This window comes from Pseudophryne corroboree, chromosome 9, assembly GCF_028390025.1.
Source record: "Pseudophryne corroboree isolate aPseCor3 chromosome 9, aPseCor3.hap2, whole genome shotgun sequence".
In the NCBI taxonomy this organism is placed as follows: Eukaryota; Metazoa; Chordata; class Amphibia; order Anura; family Myobatrachidae; genus Pseudophryne; species Pseudophryne corroboree.
Genome location: NC_086452.1, coordinates 483,545,986 through 483,564,623, shown reverse-complemented (window position 1 = coordinate 483,564,623; position 18,638 = coordinate 483,545,986). Strand labels below are relative to the sequence as shown.

General features: G+C 48.2%; 1 protein-coding gene across 1 annotated transcript in view; it reads left to right on the top strand.

Moving 5' to 3' along the window:
• GGA1 (golgi associated, gamma adaptin ear containing, ARF binding protein 1) overlaps positions 1-15,466 on the top strand; it is a 329,846-nt gene extending 314,380 nt beyond the window's left edge. Inside the window, exons 15-16 of the mRNA XM_063941459.1 lie at positions 9,088-9,198; positions 11,127-15,466. Of these exons, the coding sequence (XP_063797529.1) occupies positions 9,088-9,198; positions 11,127-11,237 (222 nt within the window). The 3' untranslated portion in view covers positions 11,238-15,466. The remainder of the gene's footprint in view (positions 1-9,087; positions 9,199-11,126) is intronic.
• The last annotated feature ends 3,172 nt before the right edge of the window (positions 15,467-18,638 follow it).

Here is an 18,638-nt window from a genome sequence, read left to right as displayed (position 1 = left end):
ACGATTGTGTCGACATGTATGAGGAGGAAAATGATGTGGAAGCAGAGCAATTGCCTGTATTAGTGATGTCACCCCCTAGGGAGTCGACACCTGACTGGATGGTTGTATTTAAATGTCAGCACTTTACAAAAAACTGTTGACGACATGAGACAGCCGACAAATCAATTAGTGCCTGTCCAGGCGTCTCAGACACCGTCAGGGGCGATAAAACGCCCGTTACCTCAGTGGGTCGACACAGACCCAGACACGGATACTGAGTCCAGTGTCGACGGTGAGGAGACAAACGTAATGTCCAGTAGGGCCACACGTTACATGATCACGGCAATGAAGGAGGCATTGAACATTTCTGACACTACAAGTACCACAAAGAAGGGTATTATGTGGGGAGTGAAAAAACTACCAGTAGCTTTTCCTGAGTCAGATGAATTAAATGAGGTGTGTGATAAAGCGTGGGTTTCCCCCGATAAAAAAGTGCTAATTTCTAATAAATTATTGGCACTATACCCTTTCCCGCCAGAGGTTAGGGCACGTTGGGAAACACCCCCTAGAGTAGATAAAGCGCTCACACGTTTATCTAAACAAGTAGCGTTACCGTCTCCTGATACGGCCGCCCTCAAAGAACCAGCGGATAGAAGGCTGGAAAATATCCTGAAGGGTATATACACACATACTGGTGTTATACTGCGACCAGCAATCGCATCAGCCTGGATGTGCAGTGCTGGATTTGCGTGGTCGGATTCCCTGACTGAAAATATTGATACCCTGGATAGGGACAGTATATTACTAACTATAGAGCATTTGAAGGATGCATTACTATATATGCGTGATGCACAGAGGGATATTTGCACCCTGGCATCAAGAGTGAGTGCTATGTCCATTTCTGCCAGAAGAGCGTTATGGACGCGACAGTGGTCAGGGGATGCGGATTCCAAACGACATATGGAAGTATTGCCGTTTAAAGGGGAGGAGTTATTTGGGGCCGGTCTATCGGACCTGGTGGCCACGGCAACGGCCGGAAAGTACACCTTTTTACCCCAGGTCACCTCTCAGCAGAAAAAGACACCGTCTTTTCAAACTCAGTCCTTTCGTTCCCATAAGTACAGGCGGGCAAAAGGCCACTCATTTCTGCCCCGGGGCAGAGGAAGAGGAAAAAGACTGCACCAGGCAGCCTCTTCCCAGGAGCAGAAGCCCTCCTCTGCTTCTGCCAAGTCTTCAGCATGACGCTGGGGCTTTACAAGCGGACTCGGACACGGTGGGGGCCCGTCTCAAAAATTTCAACGCGCAGTGGGCTCACTCGCAAGTGGACCCCTGGATTCTGCAGGTAGTATCACAGGGGTACAAACTGGAATTCGAGACGTCTCCCCCTCGCCGGTTCCTGAAGTCTGCTCTACCAAAGTCTCCCTCCGACAGGGAGGCAGTTTTGGAAGCCATTCACAAGCTGTATTCCCAGCAGGTGATAATCAAGGTACCTCTCCTACAACAGGGAAAGGGGTATTATTCCACGCTGTTTGTGGTACCGAAGCCGGACGGCTCGGTGAGACCAATTTTAAATCTAAAATCCTTGAACACTTACATAAAGAGGTTCAAATTCAAGATGGAGTCACTCAGAGCAGTGATAGCAAACCTGGAAGAAGGGGACTATATGGTGTCTCTGGACATCAAAGATGCTTATCTCCACGTCCCAATCTACCCTTCTCACCAAGGGTACCTCAGGTTTGTAGTACAAAACTGTCATTATCAGTTTCAGACGCTGCCGTTTGGATTGTCCACGGCACCTCGGGTCTTTACCAAGGTAATGGCCGAAATGATGATTCTTCTTCGAAGAAAAGGCGTTTTAATTATCCCTTACTTGGACGATCTCCTGATAAGGGCAAGGTCCAGGGAACAGTTAGAAGTCGGAGTAGCACTATCTCAGTTAGTGTTACGTCAGCACGGGTGGATTCTAAATATTCCAAAATCGCAGCTGATTCCAACGACACGTCTCCTGTTCCTAGGAATGATTCTGGACACAGTCCAGAAAAAGGTGTTTCTCCCAGAGGAGAAGGCCAGGGAGTTATCCGAGCTAGTCAGGAATCTCCTAAAACCAGGCCAGGTGTCAGTGCATCAGTGCACGAGGGTCCTGGGAAAAATGGTGGCTTCTTACGAAGCGATTCCATTCGGAAGATTCCATGCAAGAACGTTTCAGTGGGATCTTCTGGACAAATGGTCCGGATCGCATCTTCAGATGCATCAGCGGATAACCCTGTCGCCAAGGACAAGGGTGTCTCTTCTGTGGTGGCTGCAGAGTGCTCATCTACTAGAGGGCCGCAGATTCGGCATTCAGGATTGGATCCTGGTGACCACAGATGCCAGCCTGAGAGGCTGGGGAGCAGTCACACAGGGACAAAATTTCCAGGGCTTGTGGTCAAGCATGGAAACATCTCTTCATATAAATATTCTGGAACTAAGGGCCATTTACAATGCCCTAAGTCAAGCAAAACCCCTGCTTCAGGGTCAGGCGGTATTGATCCAATCGGACAACATCACGTCAATCGCCCACGTAAACAGACAGGGCGGCACGAGAAGCAGGAGGGCGATAGCAGAAGCTGCAAGGATTCTTCGCTGGGCGGAGAATCATGTGATAGCACTGTCAGCAGTGTTCATTCCGGGAGTGGACAACTGGGAAGCGGACTTCCTCAGCAGACACGATCTTCACCCGGGGGAGTGGGGACTTCATCCAGAAGTCTTCCAAGAGATGGTAAACCGTTGGGAAAAACCAAAGGTGGACATGATGGCGTCCCGTCTCAACAAAAAACTAGACAGATATTGCGCCAGGTCAAGGGACCCTCAGGCAATAGCGGTGGACGCTCTGGTAACACCTTGGGTGTACCAGTCAGTGTATGTGTTCCCTCCTCTGCCTCTCATACCAAAAGTACTGAGAATCATAAAAAGGAGAGGAGTAAGAACTATACTCGTGGTTCCGGATTGGCCAAGAAGGACTTGGTACCCGGAACTTCAAGAGATGCTCACGGAGGACCCGTGGCCTCTACCTCTAAGAAAGGACCTGCTCCAGCAGGGACCTTGTCTGTTCCAAGACTTACCGCGGCTGCGTTTGACGGCATGGCGGTTGAACGCCGGATCCTGAAGGAAAAAGGCATTCCAGAAGAAGTCATCCCTACCCTGATAAAGGCCAGGAAGGATGTAACCGCGAAACATTATCACCGCATTTGGCGAAAATATGTTGCGTGGTGTGAGGCCAAAGAGGCCCCTACAGAGGAATTTCAACTGGGTCGCTTCCTACATTTCCTGCAATTAGGGTCCATTAAGGTTCAAATTTCGGCCCTGTCGATTTTCTTCCAAAAAGAACTGGCTTCAGTGCCTGAAGTCCAGACGTTTGTCAAAGGGGTACTGCATATACAGCCTCCTTTTGTGCCCCCGGTGGCACCTTGGGATCTCAATGTGGTTTTGGGGTTCCTAAAATCACATTGGTTTGAACCACTCACCACTGTGGAATTAAAATATCTCACATGGAAGGTGGTAATGCTGTTAGCCCTGGCTTCAGCCAGGCGTGTCTCAGAATTGGCGGCTTTATCTTATAAAAGCCCTTACCTGATTTTTCACACGGATAGGGCAGAATTGAGGACTCGTCCTCAATTTCTCCCAAAGGTGGTTTCAGCGTTTCACGTGAACCAGCCTATTGTGGTGCCTGCGGCTACTAGGGACTTGGAGGACTCCAAGTTACTGGACGTAGTCAGGGCCCTGAAAATATATATTTCCAGGACGGCTGGAGTCAGGAAATCTGACTCGCTGTTTATCCTGTATGCACCCAACAAGCTGGGTGCTCCTGCTTCTAAGCAGACGATTGCTCGTTGGATTTGTAGTACAATTCAGCTTGCACATTCTGTGGCAGGCCTGCCACAGCCAAAATCTGTAAAAGCCCATTCCACAAGGAAGGTGGGCTCATCTTTGGCGGCTGCCCGAGGGGTCTCGGCTTTACAACTTTGCCGAGCAGCTACTTGGTCAGGGGCAAACACGTTTGCTAAATTCTACAAATTTGATACCCTGGCTGAGGAGGTCCTGGAGTTCTCTCATTCGGTGCTGCAGAGTCATCCGCACTCTCCCGCCCGTTTGGGAGCTTTGGAATAATCCCCATGGTCCTTACGGAGTCCCAGCATCCACTTAGGACGTTAGAGAAAATAAGAATTTACTTACCGATAATTCTATTTCTCATAGTCCGTAGTGGATGCTGGGCGCCCATCCCAAGTGCGGATTGTCTGCAATACTTGTATATAGTTATTGTTACAAAATTCGGGTTATTATTGTTGTGAGCCATCTTTTCAGAGGCTCCTTCGTTTATCATACTGTTAACTGGGTTCAGATCACAGGTTGTACGGTGTGATTGGTGTGGCTGGTATGAGTCTTACCCGGGATTCAATATCCTTCCTTATTATGTACGCTCGTCCGGGCACAGTATCCTAACTGAGGCTTGGAGGAGGGTCATAGGGGGAGGAGCCAGTGCACACCAGCTAGTTCAAGCTTTTACTTTTGTGCCCAGTCTCCTGCGGAGCCGCTATTCCCCATGGTCCTTACGGAGTCCCAGCATCCACTACGGACTATGAGAATTAGAATTATCGGTAAGTAAATTCTTATTTTTTGTAAGGTACTTTGTCGGCTTATATTGTAATATTACACCCTAAGGTTATGCTTACAAATAATGTCTGCTAAACATGGTGGTAGATCCATGGCTGATTCTGCACCGCGCAGTGCTGATGCCACGGATTACTCAGAGGAAAACATAGCAGCTGAGGGTTCAGGTACTGGGGGTTCTATACCCCATGGTCAGTCTGCAGCAACAGGGGCAAATCAAGACCCACCTTGGGCTGCTTTCTCTAATTTACTGACTATGCTAGTAACTAGACTTGCACCCCTATGGTACCTCTTGTGCCACATATTGTCCCTGCAGTTAATCCGCCATGGGCAGATGTTACATTGTCCTCACAGTTACAGCAATTAAATCAGTCTCTGGCTAAGCAAAATCCTGACTCTCGCCCGCCTAAGACCAAGGGGTCCTCTAAACGGGCCATTACTTCCTCACAATCCACACGTTTCGGATACCTCATCCAATGAAGATGGTGCATACACAGACCCTTCAGACACTGGTGCAGATGCTTCTGATGGGGAATCTCTGACACAAGTGGATGTTCCTGACCTTTTGGAGGCTATCAGGCTAATTCTTCAAATCGATGATGACGAAGAACCTCCAGATACCTCTAAGAAACCAGATAAATTCAAGCGTCAGAAGGTTACTAAATTAGTTTTACCTCATTCTGACCACTTGGTTGACATTCGTCAGGAATCCTGGGAATATCCAGGAAATAAATATTCCCATCTAAAAAGATGCTAGCTCGTTATCCCCTCACTGCAGAGTTAAGTAAAAATTGGGAAACAGCTCCGCCAGTGGATTCACAAGTCTTGCGTCTGGTGGTGTCCTCTGCTCTGCCTGTCACTACCGTCACCTCGCTGAAGGAACCGACGTATAAGCCTGTAGATGGTTGCTTAAAGTCCATTTACACTCTTGCTGGAGCTGTGCATAGGCCCACTATTGCTGCTACTTGGGTGGCAAAAGCTATTAAAGGCTGGGTTCAGGAAGTTGAAGCGGATCTACCGTCGGTTTTTCCTGATAATGCTAGACAATGTCTTTCATATATTATTACAGCCTCTCATTATATTCAGGAGGCAGCAAGGCGTCTACTACGTCCATTCTGGCTCGCTGGATTCTCTGGTTGCGGTCCTGGTCTGTTGATCTGGACTCTAAAAAGACCTTGGAGGTGATCCTTTTTAAGGGAAACATTCTTTTTGAGGAAGATCTCAACAAGATTGTTGCTGACTTGGCATCAGCTAAGACTGCATGTCTACCTAGTACAGGCCTGGCCAACCTGTGGCTCTCCAGATGTTGTGAAACTACACATCCCGGCATGCCCTGCCACAGTTTTAGCATTCCCTAATAGCAAACCTGTGGCAAAGCATGATGGGATTTGTAGTTTTACAACAGCTGGAGAGCCACAGGTTGGCCAGGCCTGACCTAGTACTTCTCCATCGGCTCCGAAGGCTAAGAGTACTTCCTTTCATTCCTTTCGACCTCCAGGTAAAGCAAAGAGTCAGGCGTACCCGAAACAGGCTCGCACTTCCAAAACCTCTAAGCCCAAACCTAAACGTGCCTGGGCTGCCCATCAGCCTGCTTCCAAAACAGACAAGCCTGCTGCATGACGGGGCAGGCCTCCCCCTGGGAGATCCCAGGGTGGGAGGCTGGCTTCTACGGTTTGCTCAGGCAAGGTTACAGACCACTTCGGATGCCTGGGTAAATGAAGTAGTCACTCACGGATACGACATCTCCTTCAAGAAACGTCCCCCTCACCAGTTTTGCTCAACAAACATCCCTTCGGCTCAGGTAAAAGCAAAAACTCTCCATTTGGTGGTACAATCTCTCCTGGATACAGGAGTGGTAGTGCCGGTGCCTCTGGCTCAGAGAGGCAGGGGGTACTATTCCATGCTGTCCCTAGTCCCGAAACCGAATGGGTCCTCACGGCCCATTCTCAACCTCAAGTCTTTGAACAAATTTGTGAAAGTTACCAAATTCCGTATGGAAACGCTTCGCTCTATTGTTCTGGCTTTGGAGCCCAAGAACTATATGGTCTCCCTGGACATACAGGATGCTTACCTGCATATACCTATTGCAGTGTCGCATCAGCAATACCTGCGGTTTGCTATTGGCAACCTACATTTTCAATTCCAGGCCTTACCTTTCGGTCTGACCACGCTCCAAGAATTTTCACAAAGGTCATTGCGGTCATGACGGCTCTACTCCGCCAGCAGGGTATCAGGATGCTGCCGTATCTGGATGACTTGTTGATCCTGGCGAACTCTCCAGAGGTTCTCCTCTGTCATCTGGAGAGGGGTCATCCCTTCTGGATCTCCAACTGGGTCCTTCTGACGACACTCTCTTCAGGTCGGTGGACCATGGAGGAATCTCTCCTCCCGATAAACATTCTGGAATTGCGGGCAGTGTTCAATGCGTTGACACTAGCCCTGCCTCTAGTACAGAACAGGCCTGTTCAAGTGCAGTCGGACAACGCCACCACGGTGGCGTACATAAATCATCAAGGCGGCACTCGAAGCCACATGGCAATGACGGAAGTGTCAAAAATACTTAGTTGGGCGGAACGCCATCTGCCATCCACATCGGCAGTGTTCATTCCAGGAGTCCTTAACTGGGAAGCGGACTAACTCATTTATCAGGATGTACACGCTGGAGAGTGGAGCCTTCATCCAGAAGTCTTTCAACTCCTAGTGGACAAGTGGGGCCTACCAGATGTAGACCTGATGGCGTCTCGACACAATCACAAGGTCTTCGGAGCAAGGACAAGGGATCCTCAAGCAGCGTTCGTGGACGCACTGGCAATTTCATGGAACTTTTGGCTGCCGTACGTGTTCCCTCCGGTGTCACTTCTGCCCAGGGTGATAAGGAAGTTCAAGCAAGAAGGAGGAATACTACTTCTAATCGCTCCAGCGTGGCCCAGACGGCATTGGTTCTCAGACCTGCAGGGTCTATCGACAGAGGGTCCTCTTCTACTTCCACAGCGCCCAGACCTCCTCGTTCAGGGCCCTTGTGTCTACCAGGATTTGGCCCGGCTGGCTTTGACGGCGTGGCTCTTGCAACTTCAGTACTGAGGGCCAAAGGATTTTCTGAGGCAGTCGTTCAAACTATGTTGAAGGCCCGTAAACCGGCGTCTGCTCGGATTTATTATAGGGTTTGGAATTCTTACTTTGCCTGGTGTGCGACTAACCATTATGACGCATACAAGTTCAGTACTACCAAGCTTTTGGCTTTCCAGGGCCTGGAGTTAGGCCTTCGTTTGGCCTCCCTCAAGGTTCATATTTCTGCCTTGTCGATATGGTTTCAGAGAAAAATTGTGACTCTGCCTGATGTTCATACATTCACTCAGGGTGTTTTTTACACTTAAGATCTTGTTCTTGCTGGCTATTGCCTCTGCTAGATGGGTTTCAGACTTGGGTGCCTTGTCCTGCAGTTCTCCCTTTCTGATTTTTCACCGTGACCGGGCGGTTCTTAGAACTCGTCCTGGTTATTTGCCTAAGGTGGTGTCTTACCATCTAAACTAGGAAATTGTGGTTCCGGCCTTTACCTCTCCAGGTTTACCCACCAAAGAGCTGTCTTTGGATGTGGTACGGGCTCTCCGTAATTATGTGAAGAGAACAGCCTCTCTTAGGAGATCTGATTCCCCCTTTGTCTTTTTTGGTTTTCACAAACGTGGCTGGCCTGCTAATAAGCAGACCTTGGCCAGATGGATTAGAATGGTGATTGCACAAGCTTATGTACAGGCTGGCCCTCAGCTCCTGCTACCATCAAAGCCCATTCTACTCGGTCTGTTGGACCTTCTTGGGCGGCCCGCCGTGGTGCGACCCTTGAACAATTGTGCAAGGCGGCTACGTGGTCCTCAGTGAACACGTTCATAAGGTTCTATGCCTTCGATACTTCCGCCTCCCAAGATGCCTCCTTTGGAAGCTGGGTTCTTGTGCCCGCTACACTGTGTCCCCTCCCATGAGGAACTGCTTTAGGACATCCCCGATGTTATCCCTGTGGAACCCAAGTGTACCCCGCTGCAGAAAAGGAGATTTATGGTAAGAACTTACCGTTGTTAAATTTCTTTCTGCGAGGTACACTGGGTTCCACAGGACGCCCACCCTGACGCACTTAGCTTCTTTTTGTTTGTATGGCATTAGCCACTGGTACCTTTTTCCTGTCGCAAGAAAGTGGTGTATGTGGCTACTAACCATTGTCGTCTTTTACCTGCTACTGCATTGGACTGGTTAACAAAACTGAGCTTCTGTGCATAGAGGCGGGGTTATAGAGGAGGCGGCGCTGTGCATCTTGGGAACAGTCAAAGCTTTTAGCTTGTTGTTGCCTCGGATCAAGACCCAAGTCTACACCCCCGATGTTATCCCTGTGGAACCCAGTGTACCTCGCAGAAAGAGATTTAACAAAGGTAAGTTCTTACTATAAAGCTCCTTTTTTTTTCCCGATTTTGAAAGGTGATGAAGGTAAAGCTGCAACCTGCATCTGGCAGCGAACTTCCTGCATTCAACCCCATCCTGCCTCCATCCGCTGTCTCTCAGGTGCTGCTGCTAGCCAACCCGACACAGGTACAGCACCAAACCACCACTTGCCTATATACCCCACACAGGTACAGCACCAAACCACCACTTACCTATATACCCCACACAGGTACAGCACCAAACCACCACTTACCTATATACCCCACACAGGTACAGCACCAAATCACCACTTACCTATATACCCCACACAGGTACAGCACCAAACCACCACTTACCTATATACCCCACACAGGTACAGCACCAAACGACCACTTACCTATATAACCCACACAGGTACAGCACCAAACCACCTCTTACCTATATACCCCACACAGGTACAGCACCAAACCACCACTTACCTATATACCCCACACAGGTACAGCACCAAACCACCACTTGCCTATATACCCCACACAGGTACAGCACCAAACCACCACTTACCTATTTACCCCACACAGGTACAGCACCAAACCACCACTTACCTATATACCCCACACAGGTACAGCACCAAACCACCACTTACCTATTTACCCCACACAGGTACAGCACCAAACCACCACTTACCTATATACCCCACGCAGGTGCGATACAGAGCCACCACTTACCTATATACCCCACACAGATACAGCACCAAACCACCACTTACCTATTTACCCCACACAGGTACAGCACCAAACCACCACTTACCTATTTACCTCACACAGGTACAGCACCAAACCACCACTTACCTATATACCCCACACAGGTACAGCACCAAACCACCACTTACCTATATACCCCACACAGGTGCGATACAGAATTATCACTTACCTACATACCCCACACAGGTACAGCACAAACCACCACTTACCTATATACCCCACACAGGTACAGTACCAAACCACCACTTACCTATATACCTCACACAGGTACAGTACCAAACCACCACTTACCTATATACCCCACACAGGTACAGCAACAAACCACCACTTACCTATATACCCCACACAGGTACAGTACCAAACCACCACTTACCTGTATATCCCACACAGGTACAGTACCAAACCACCACTTACCTATATACCCCACACAGGTACAGCACCAAACCACCACTTACCTATATACCCCACACAGGTACAGTACCAAACCACCACTTACCTATATACCCCACACAGGTACAGCACCAAACCACCACTTACCTATATACCCCACGCAGGTGCGATACAGAGCCACCACTTACCTATATACCCCACACAGATACAGCACCAAACCACCACTTACCTATTTACCCCACACAGATACAGCACCAAACCACCACTTACCTATATACCCCACACAGGTACAGCACCAAACCACCACTTACCTTTTTACCCCACACAGGTACAGCACCAAACCACCACTTGCCTATATACCCCACACAGGTGCGATACAGAGCTACCACTTACCTATGTACCCCACACAGGTGCGATACAGAGCTACCACTTACCTATATACCCCCCACACAGGTGCGATGCAGAGTTACCACTTACCTATATACCCCCCACACAGGTGCGATGCAGAGTTACCACTTACCTATATACCCCCACACAGGTGCGATGCAGAGTTACCACTTACCTATATACCCCCCACACAGGTGCGATGCAGAGTTACCACTTACCTATATACCCCCACACAGGTGCGATGCAGAGTTACCACTTACCTATATACCCCCACACAGGTGCGATGCAGAGTTACCACTTACCTATATACCCCACACAGGTGCGATGCAGAGTTACCACTTACCTATATACCCCCCACACAGGTGCGATGCAGAGTTACCACTTACCTATATACCCCCCACACAGGTGCGATGCAGAGTTACCACTTACCTATATACCCCCCACACAGGTGCGATGCAGAGTTACCACTTACCTATATACCCCCCACACAGGTGCGATGCAGAGTTACCACTTACCTGTGTTTCTTACTACATGCTTCTCCTTGTCTCTCGGAAACAGGAAAGGGTGCGCTTACGATACAAACTTGCCTACACCCAGGGAGAGGAAACCTTTGAAGAGATGGGAGATGTGGAAGACTTCCCTCCTGCGGAGAAGTGGGGTCACCTGTAGGATATATTTAGGAGAAATCTGAGACTTTGTGCTGTGAAGGCTTCCGGCCTATTATCTGACAGTGGCAGCCGTTCTCAACTGCGGACACTGGCCCAGCGAAACTGCACTTTCCATACATCTGAAATCACCTGTCTATCCCTGCTGGCACGGAGACACCCTGGACATGAGATGTAGTCATGCTCATCTCTGCTGCAACACGTCTTGCTGCATGTTATGCCAGGCTGTGCGCAATCGCCGGCTACAAGTAGTCACAGCCTGCCATGCAGCACGCCATATCGCAGCACGATGATCATGGCTACATCTGGATTTTATTTTTCTTATTTCTGTCATTTAATGTTTTCTGTTCTTATTCTCTAGAGAGGTCTGTGTGGCATTGTGTGGTGTGATGCAGGTCTGTGTGGCATTGTGTGGTGTGATGCAGGTCTGTGTCGCATTGTGTGGTGTGATGCAGGTCTGTGTCGCATTGTGTGGTGTGATGCAGGTCTGTGTCGCATTGTGTGGTGTGATGCAGGTCTGTGTGACATTGTGTGGTGTGATGCAGGTCTGTGTGACATTGTGTGGTGTGATGCAGGTCTGTGTGACATTGTGTGGTGTGATGCAGGTCTGTGTGACATTGTGTAGTGTGATGCAGGTCTGTGTCGCGTTGTGTGGTGTGATGCAGGTCTGTGTCGCATTGTGTGGTGTGATGCAGGTCTGTGTGACATTGTGTGGTGTGATGCTGGTCTGTGTGACATTGTGTGGTGTGATGCAGGTCTGTGTGACATTGTGTAGTGTGATGCAGGTCTGTGTGACATTGTGTGGTGTGATGCAGGTCTGTGTCGCATTGTGTGGTGTGATGCAGGTCTGTGTGACATTGTGTGGTGTGCTGCAGGTCTGTGTGACATTGTGTGGTGTGATGCAGGTCTGTGTTGCATTGTGTGGTGAGATGCAGGTCTGTGTCGCATTGTGTGGTGTGATGCAGGTCTGTGTGACATTGTGTGGTGTGATGCAGGTCTGTGTCGCATTGTGTGCTGTGATGCAGGTCTGTGTCGCATTGTGTGGTGTGATGCAGGTCTGTGTCGCATTGTGTGGTGTGATGCAGGTCTGTGTCGCATTGTGTGGTGTGATGCAGGTCTGTGTGACATTGTGTGGTGTGATGCAGGTCTGTGTCGCATTGTGTGGTGTGATGCAGGTCTGTGTGGCATTGTGTGATGCAGGTCTGTGTGGCATTGTGTGATGCAGGTCTGTGTCGCGTTGTGTGGTGTGATGCAGGTCTGTGTGACATTGTGTGGTGTGATGCAGGTCTGTGTCGCATTGTGTGGTGTGATGCAGGTCTGTGTGACATTGTGTGGTGTGATGCAGGTCTGTGTCGCATTGTGTGGTGTGATGCAGGTCTGTGTGACATTGTGTGGTGTGATGCAGGTCTGTGTCGCATTGTGTGGTGTGATGCAGGTCTGTGTGGCATTGTGTGATGCAGGTCTGTGTGGCATTGTGTGATGCAGGTCTGTGTCGCGTTGTGTGGTGTGATGCAGGTCTGTGTCGCATTGTGTGGTGTGATGCAGGTCTGTGTCGCATTGTGTGGTGTGATGCAGGTCTGTGTGACATTGTGTGGTGTGATGCAGGTCTGTGTCGCATTGTGTGGTGTGATGCAGGTCTGTGTGGCATTGTGTGATGCAGGTCTGTGTGGCATTGTGTGATGCAGGTCTGTGTCGCATTGTGTGGTGTGATGCAGGTCTGTGTCACATTGTGTGGTGTGATGCAGGTCTGTGTCGCATTGTGTGGTGTGATGCAGGTCTGTGTGGCATTGTGTGATGCAGGTCTGTGTGGCATTGTGTGATGCAGGTCTGTGTCGCATTGTGTGGTGTGATGCAGGTCTGTCGCATTGTGTGGTGTGATGCAGGTCTGTGTCGCATTGTGTGGTGTGATGCAGGTTTGTGTCGCGTTGTGTGGTGTGATGCAGGTCTGTGTCGCATTGTGTGGTGTGATGCAGGTCTGTGTGACATTGTGTGGTGTGATGCAGGTCTGTGTGACATTGTGTGGTGAGATGCAGGTCTGTGTGACATTGTGTGGTGTGATGCAGATCTGTGTCGCATTGTGTGGTGTGATGCAGGTCTGTGTCGCATTGTGTGGTGTGATGCAGGTCTGTGTCGCGTTGTGTGGTGTGATGCAGGTCTGTGTGACATTGTGTGGTGTGATGCAGGTCTGTGTCGCATTGTGTGGTGTGATGCAGGTCTGTGTGACATTGTGTGGTGTGATGCAGGTCTGTGTGACATTGTGTGGTGTGATGCAGGTCTGTGTGACATTGTGTGGTGAGATGCAGGTCTGTGTGACATTGTGTGGTGTGATGCAGGTCTGTGTCGCATTGTGTGGTGTGATGCAGGTCTGTGTCGCATTGTGTGGTGTGATGCAGGTCTGTGTGACATTGTGTGGTGTGATGCAGGTCTGTGTGACATTGTGTGGTGTGATGCAGGTCTGTGTCGCATTGTGTGGTGTGATGCAGGTCTGTGTCGCGTTGTGTGGTGTGATGCAGGTCTGTGTCGCGTTGTGTGGTGTGATGCAGGTCTGTGTCGCGTTGTGTGGTGTGATGCAGGTCTGTGTCGCGTTGTGTGGTGTGATGCAGGTCTGTGTCGCGTTGTGTGGTGTGATGGAGGTCTGTGTCGCATTGTGTGGTGAAATAAGAATGAGACAGCAGAAGTAGATTATTACACATTAATATCCATGAGGTATATCACTCAGCTTTCCTCACAGGGTCCTGCAGCCGTCATTCAGGGCTGTGGTCTAGAGAGGACCGTGACTGACACCTGGTGGTGGGAGAGAGTTATGGAGTGGCTGGATCGTTAGGTTCTCCAGCAGTGCGCACCTTGTGAGCAGACACAGGAGAGTTTATATTTGTGTCTTTCTGATGCTGGTTTCCACCAGACAGTCATATGGTTTATTTTGCAGATGTTCTGCTACTGTTTTATTTCCTCTCCCCCTACTGTATATCATTACATCAGGCAGACAGGATCAGACATAAAGCGGCTCGCCTCATATTTGAATGGCGGCCCGTACACCGGTACATGGCTGGAGAGCAGAAAGTACTTAGAATCCAATAGTCAGAAGTATCATGCTCCATCTATATCACACACTTCCGCAATATCTGCTAGCTGAGGGCTTCTTGGTGCTGTGCTGGGGGCAGTTTAGCGATTTGAAAGAAAGGGGTTTAGTAGGTAAAATGTGAGTTGTCTTAGATCCGGTTTCTTCTTGGTTATAACTGTGTGCTTGGCTTCCTGACGGTGCTTTGTGGTCTTATGATGACTGGTGTGTCTGTAGATTGCTGCTGCAATGCAATGACCACATCACCTCCTGTATGTACAGACATGTATCCTCTTCTGTATACAGTCAGTAAGTGGAATGTGAGTAGCTGGTGCACACTTACCCCCCTAGTGAATGTTCTGGGGCAGTGTTGTCAGATGTCTGCTTCCTTTCCTAATCTGCGCTGGTATATTATGTCTGTCATTTGCATCACCAGGCTTAGGAGTGAGGGCGTGTGGTGACGCACTGACAAATGGTGACCGACGAACATCTCTGCCCTAAGTATGGTGATTTACATGCTTCATAGGGATGTACTATGGCAAAGATACTTACCCAGCCCTCACAGTTGGAAGTATATATCTATATATTATATTTTCTTTTCTGTCAAATGTGATTTTTTTTTTCTCCACATTTTATTTTGAGTGTCATTTTTGTTGCTAGGAACTTGGTGAGGAAACTGCAATCACTTCCCTTCTCGGCTGATCACGTGCATGGAGCAATGTCTTTATCCAGAAATGGGGAAGTTCTACTGATCCTAATAAGCCTTACATTGATTGATATATTTTGGTAAAGATTTATAAATATTGGAATTCTTAAGAGCGTATTGAAAATTAATTATTGGTTTCTGAGAGGAGACATTTTACAGATGACCAATAAAGTTGTTTTTAATCTGCCGATGATTGTAGCTGCTATTTAAGCATAAATCAGCACTGGGGTAACGCAAACTCTCTGTAACTGCTCCTCCTCCAGTACAAAAGAATGTGTAACGATGTGTGTCTGTTACTCTGCTTCTCATTACTCTCTCCTCCTGTAGACTCGTATGGGGGGGCAGGGGCTGAAAGCACACACAATAAATAAAAGCTTTATTTCTGAGGTCTGGAATCTGATGACAATGCATTGGCTGAAGCAGAATTTATAATGAATGTAATAAAGTACATTGTAACTTTGCCATGAAATGTATTGGGTGTTTGTTCTGTTAACATACAGTACAATACCTAAGCAGTTCAGTTTTGCGCCAGTGCTCTTGCATGATCTTCCTTGTGCATACCTACTCTCATGAGAAGGTTCAGTCATCTAAACGTGCACCAACTGGCACTTTGTAAGTGAGTTTAATCTACCCCTTTAGAACAGTTTTTCTTCCACGCTACTCCATGGCAGCCATTACTCTGGGATTTATCCCTACTCCAAGGTTTTAAACAGGAAGTTTTCCATTTTAGGCTCTGCCCCTCTGGGAATATAGGTCCGCACTCCCCTGGCTTCCCCAGTATTTTCCTGTCTCCTTAGGTAGAGGACAGTGTAGTAGTTTTTTTGTTTACAAATAATGAGGCTTACCAGTCTATTCCTGGCCTAATGCGCCTCTGTGAGCCGTGGCCGGAAGGGGTTTGGCACCTGGAGGAGTAATGAAATTACTGCCTGTGGCAGTAGAAATGCCCGCCCCCTGCCGTTGTTGCTGCCTGATCGTGCTGCTGGACGCCGCAGCTTGGGTACAGTGCTACCATGGATTAAGAAATGCCTCCCTCCACACCTACATGTGCCCAGGAGTGGTAAACAATCTCATTTAGGGCACCAGTTCTGTTTATGTAGTTAGGGTGTTTAGGAATGCTGTTTTGTTGGTTGCAGTGTGTCTGAAGTTCCCAGGAAGAGAACATGTAAAAAGAAACATCACTTGGCTTGTTCTGGATGTAAAAAGTGCTTTTCTGGGGATAAGCATAGCAAGCTATGTGCTGATTGTGAGGTATCCCAGGGCCAATCTAGGCAGATTCAAGATCTTATGGAGTGGATGAAGAAGTCATTTGTAACAAAGGATGAGTTAAAGGAGCTACAGGGGTCTAAAAGGTCCAGGTCACAGACAAGTCTGGACGTTGCAGATGATTCGGATGGTCTCGTTGTGGTGGATTATACTGATAGTCTCTGTGCGGCAGACTCTGAAGAAGCTCAGGAGCCGGATAGGTCGTTTAACCTAGATATAGTAGATAGTTTGCTCAAACATATGTATAGAGCCTTAAATCTTAAGGATGAGCCACAGGAGGATGCTGCTCAGGATCCTTTATTTGAAGACAGAATTAAAAAATTTAGATGTTTTCCGGTGCACAAGGTATTGAAGGAAATTATGTCAGTACAATGGTAAAGTGCAGATAAACGTCTCAATTATATGAAAAGATTGGATCGTATGTTTCCAGTACAGGATGAAGAGTTTGTCAAATGGTGTGAATGACCTAAAGTTGACGCTGCAGTTGCAGAAGTTGTTTCCAAAACTACTATCCTGTTGGAAGATGGTGCAGTGCTTAAAGATGCAATGGACAAGAAGGTCGAAAGTTCATTGAAAAAGATCCATAAGGTATCAGCGGTGACGCTGAAAGTTGGGGTAGCAGTGGTGTCAACAACCAGAACCCTAAGGTTGTGGGGGAACAATTTGAACCGTGATTTAGAAGATCAGGTATCTAGGCATCACCTGCAGAAAGATCTGGCTGTAATAATGAAGGCGGTAGAATACCTGTGTGAGGCCTCTCTTGAAGTGGTCGAATATGCGTCAAAATCCCTGGCAGCAGGAGTAGCGGCTAGAAGGTCACTATGGTTGCGTACCTGGACGGCAGACGTCCATTCAAAAAACAGATTGATAGCTCTTCCTTATGAGGGCTCTCGCCTTTTCGGAAGTAAGTTAGAATCTATAATTAATGTCATGTCAGGAGGTAAATCTGCAAAATTGCCGTACGATAAGAAAACGAGGTTTAGAGCTTCCTCTCCTAAGCAACAATTTAAAGAGGCTAGGTCTTACAGGCCGGGAAGACAGTATGGCAGATATACTCCAACTACTACCAGGCAGTCTATTCGTCAGCCTGCTAGGAGAGGCAATCGAAAGTTCTGACTATATAATACCCCAGAACACTGCTCCGGTAGGAGGCAGGTTAATGAAATATGTGGAACAATGGCGAAAGTCCAGTCAAGACACCTGGGTATTAACAATAGTATCGCAGGGCTATCATATAGAATTTATAAAAAGGCCAGTGGGGCGGAATTTTATAAAAATCAAGGACCCCAGTTACAGACGAACAACTAACAGCTTTTCAGGATATTATAAAAAATCTTCTCAAAGCGCAGGCGGTCGAGCAAGTACCGGCGGTAGAAGAGAGAAGAGGTTTCTATTCCAGGATGTTCCTGATTCAAAACCCATCAGGAGAATTCAGGGCAATTCTGGATTTAAGAACATTAAACAAATTCCTTATAAAGAAATGTTTTCACATGGAGACGCTGAAAACCATACTATTAGGGGTAAAGCAAGGAGACTTTATGGCCTCTATAGATCTGAAAGACGCCTACTTTCACGTGCCAATTCACAAAGACGACCGTAAATTCCTAAGCTTTTACGTTCTTGGGAAACATCTACAATTCACCTGCCTGCCGTTCGGCCTGTCTTCCTCACCGAGGATTTTCACAAAGGTTCTCCTTGCTCTAGTGGCACATATGAGAATGACAGGCATAGCTCTGTGGCCGTTCCTGGATGATTTGCTGATCTGTGCGAGTACAGAAGCGACTCTAATGGCAGCAGTGCAGAGGACTCTTCAGATTCTTCAGCTCATGGTTGTCTAGTGAACTGGAAGAAGAGCAAATTACATCCAACTCAGAACATACAGTTCCTAGAAGTTCGAATAAATTCACAAGAATACAACGTTGCGTTGTCGGAAGACAGATGCAAAAAAATTCAAGATCTCTCACCCCTGGTTCAGAAGGAGGACAGCATTTCACTCCTCCTAGGTCTTCGTCTTATGGGGATGTTGTCTTCTACAATAGAAGTAGTGGCTTGGGCCAAGTGGAGAACGAGAACGTTCCAGTGGGACATAATAAGAGCGGTCCATATAGGCAGAGCCCTGGACCAAGAGATAATCCTCAATCAAGGAGCAAAAAAGTCCCTGGATTGGTGGATAGACCAGAGCTTGAGCCAAAGGTCAGTATCCCTAGTACAGCCCGAATACGCTGTCTTGACAACAGATTCGAGTGCCACAGGTTGGGGAGGTCATCTGTTAGATCGCACCTGTCAGGGGTTGTGGTCCACCCAGGAAAAACTTATGTCCTCCAACAAACGAGAAATGAGGGCAGTGTGGAACTCGATAATTTGTTTTCAGACACAGC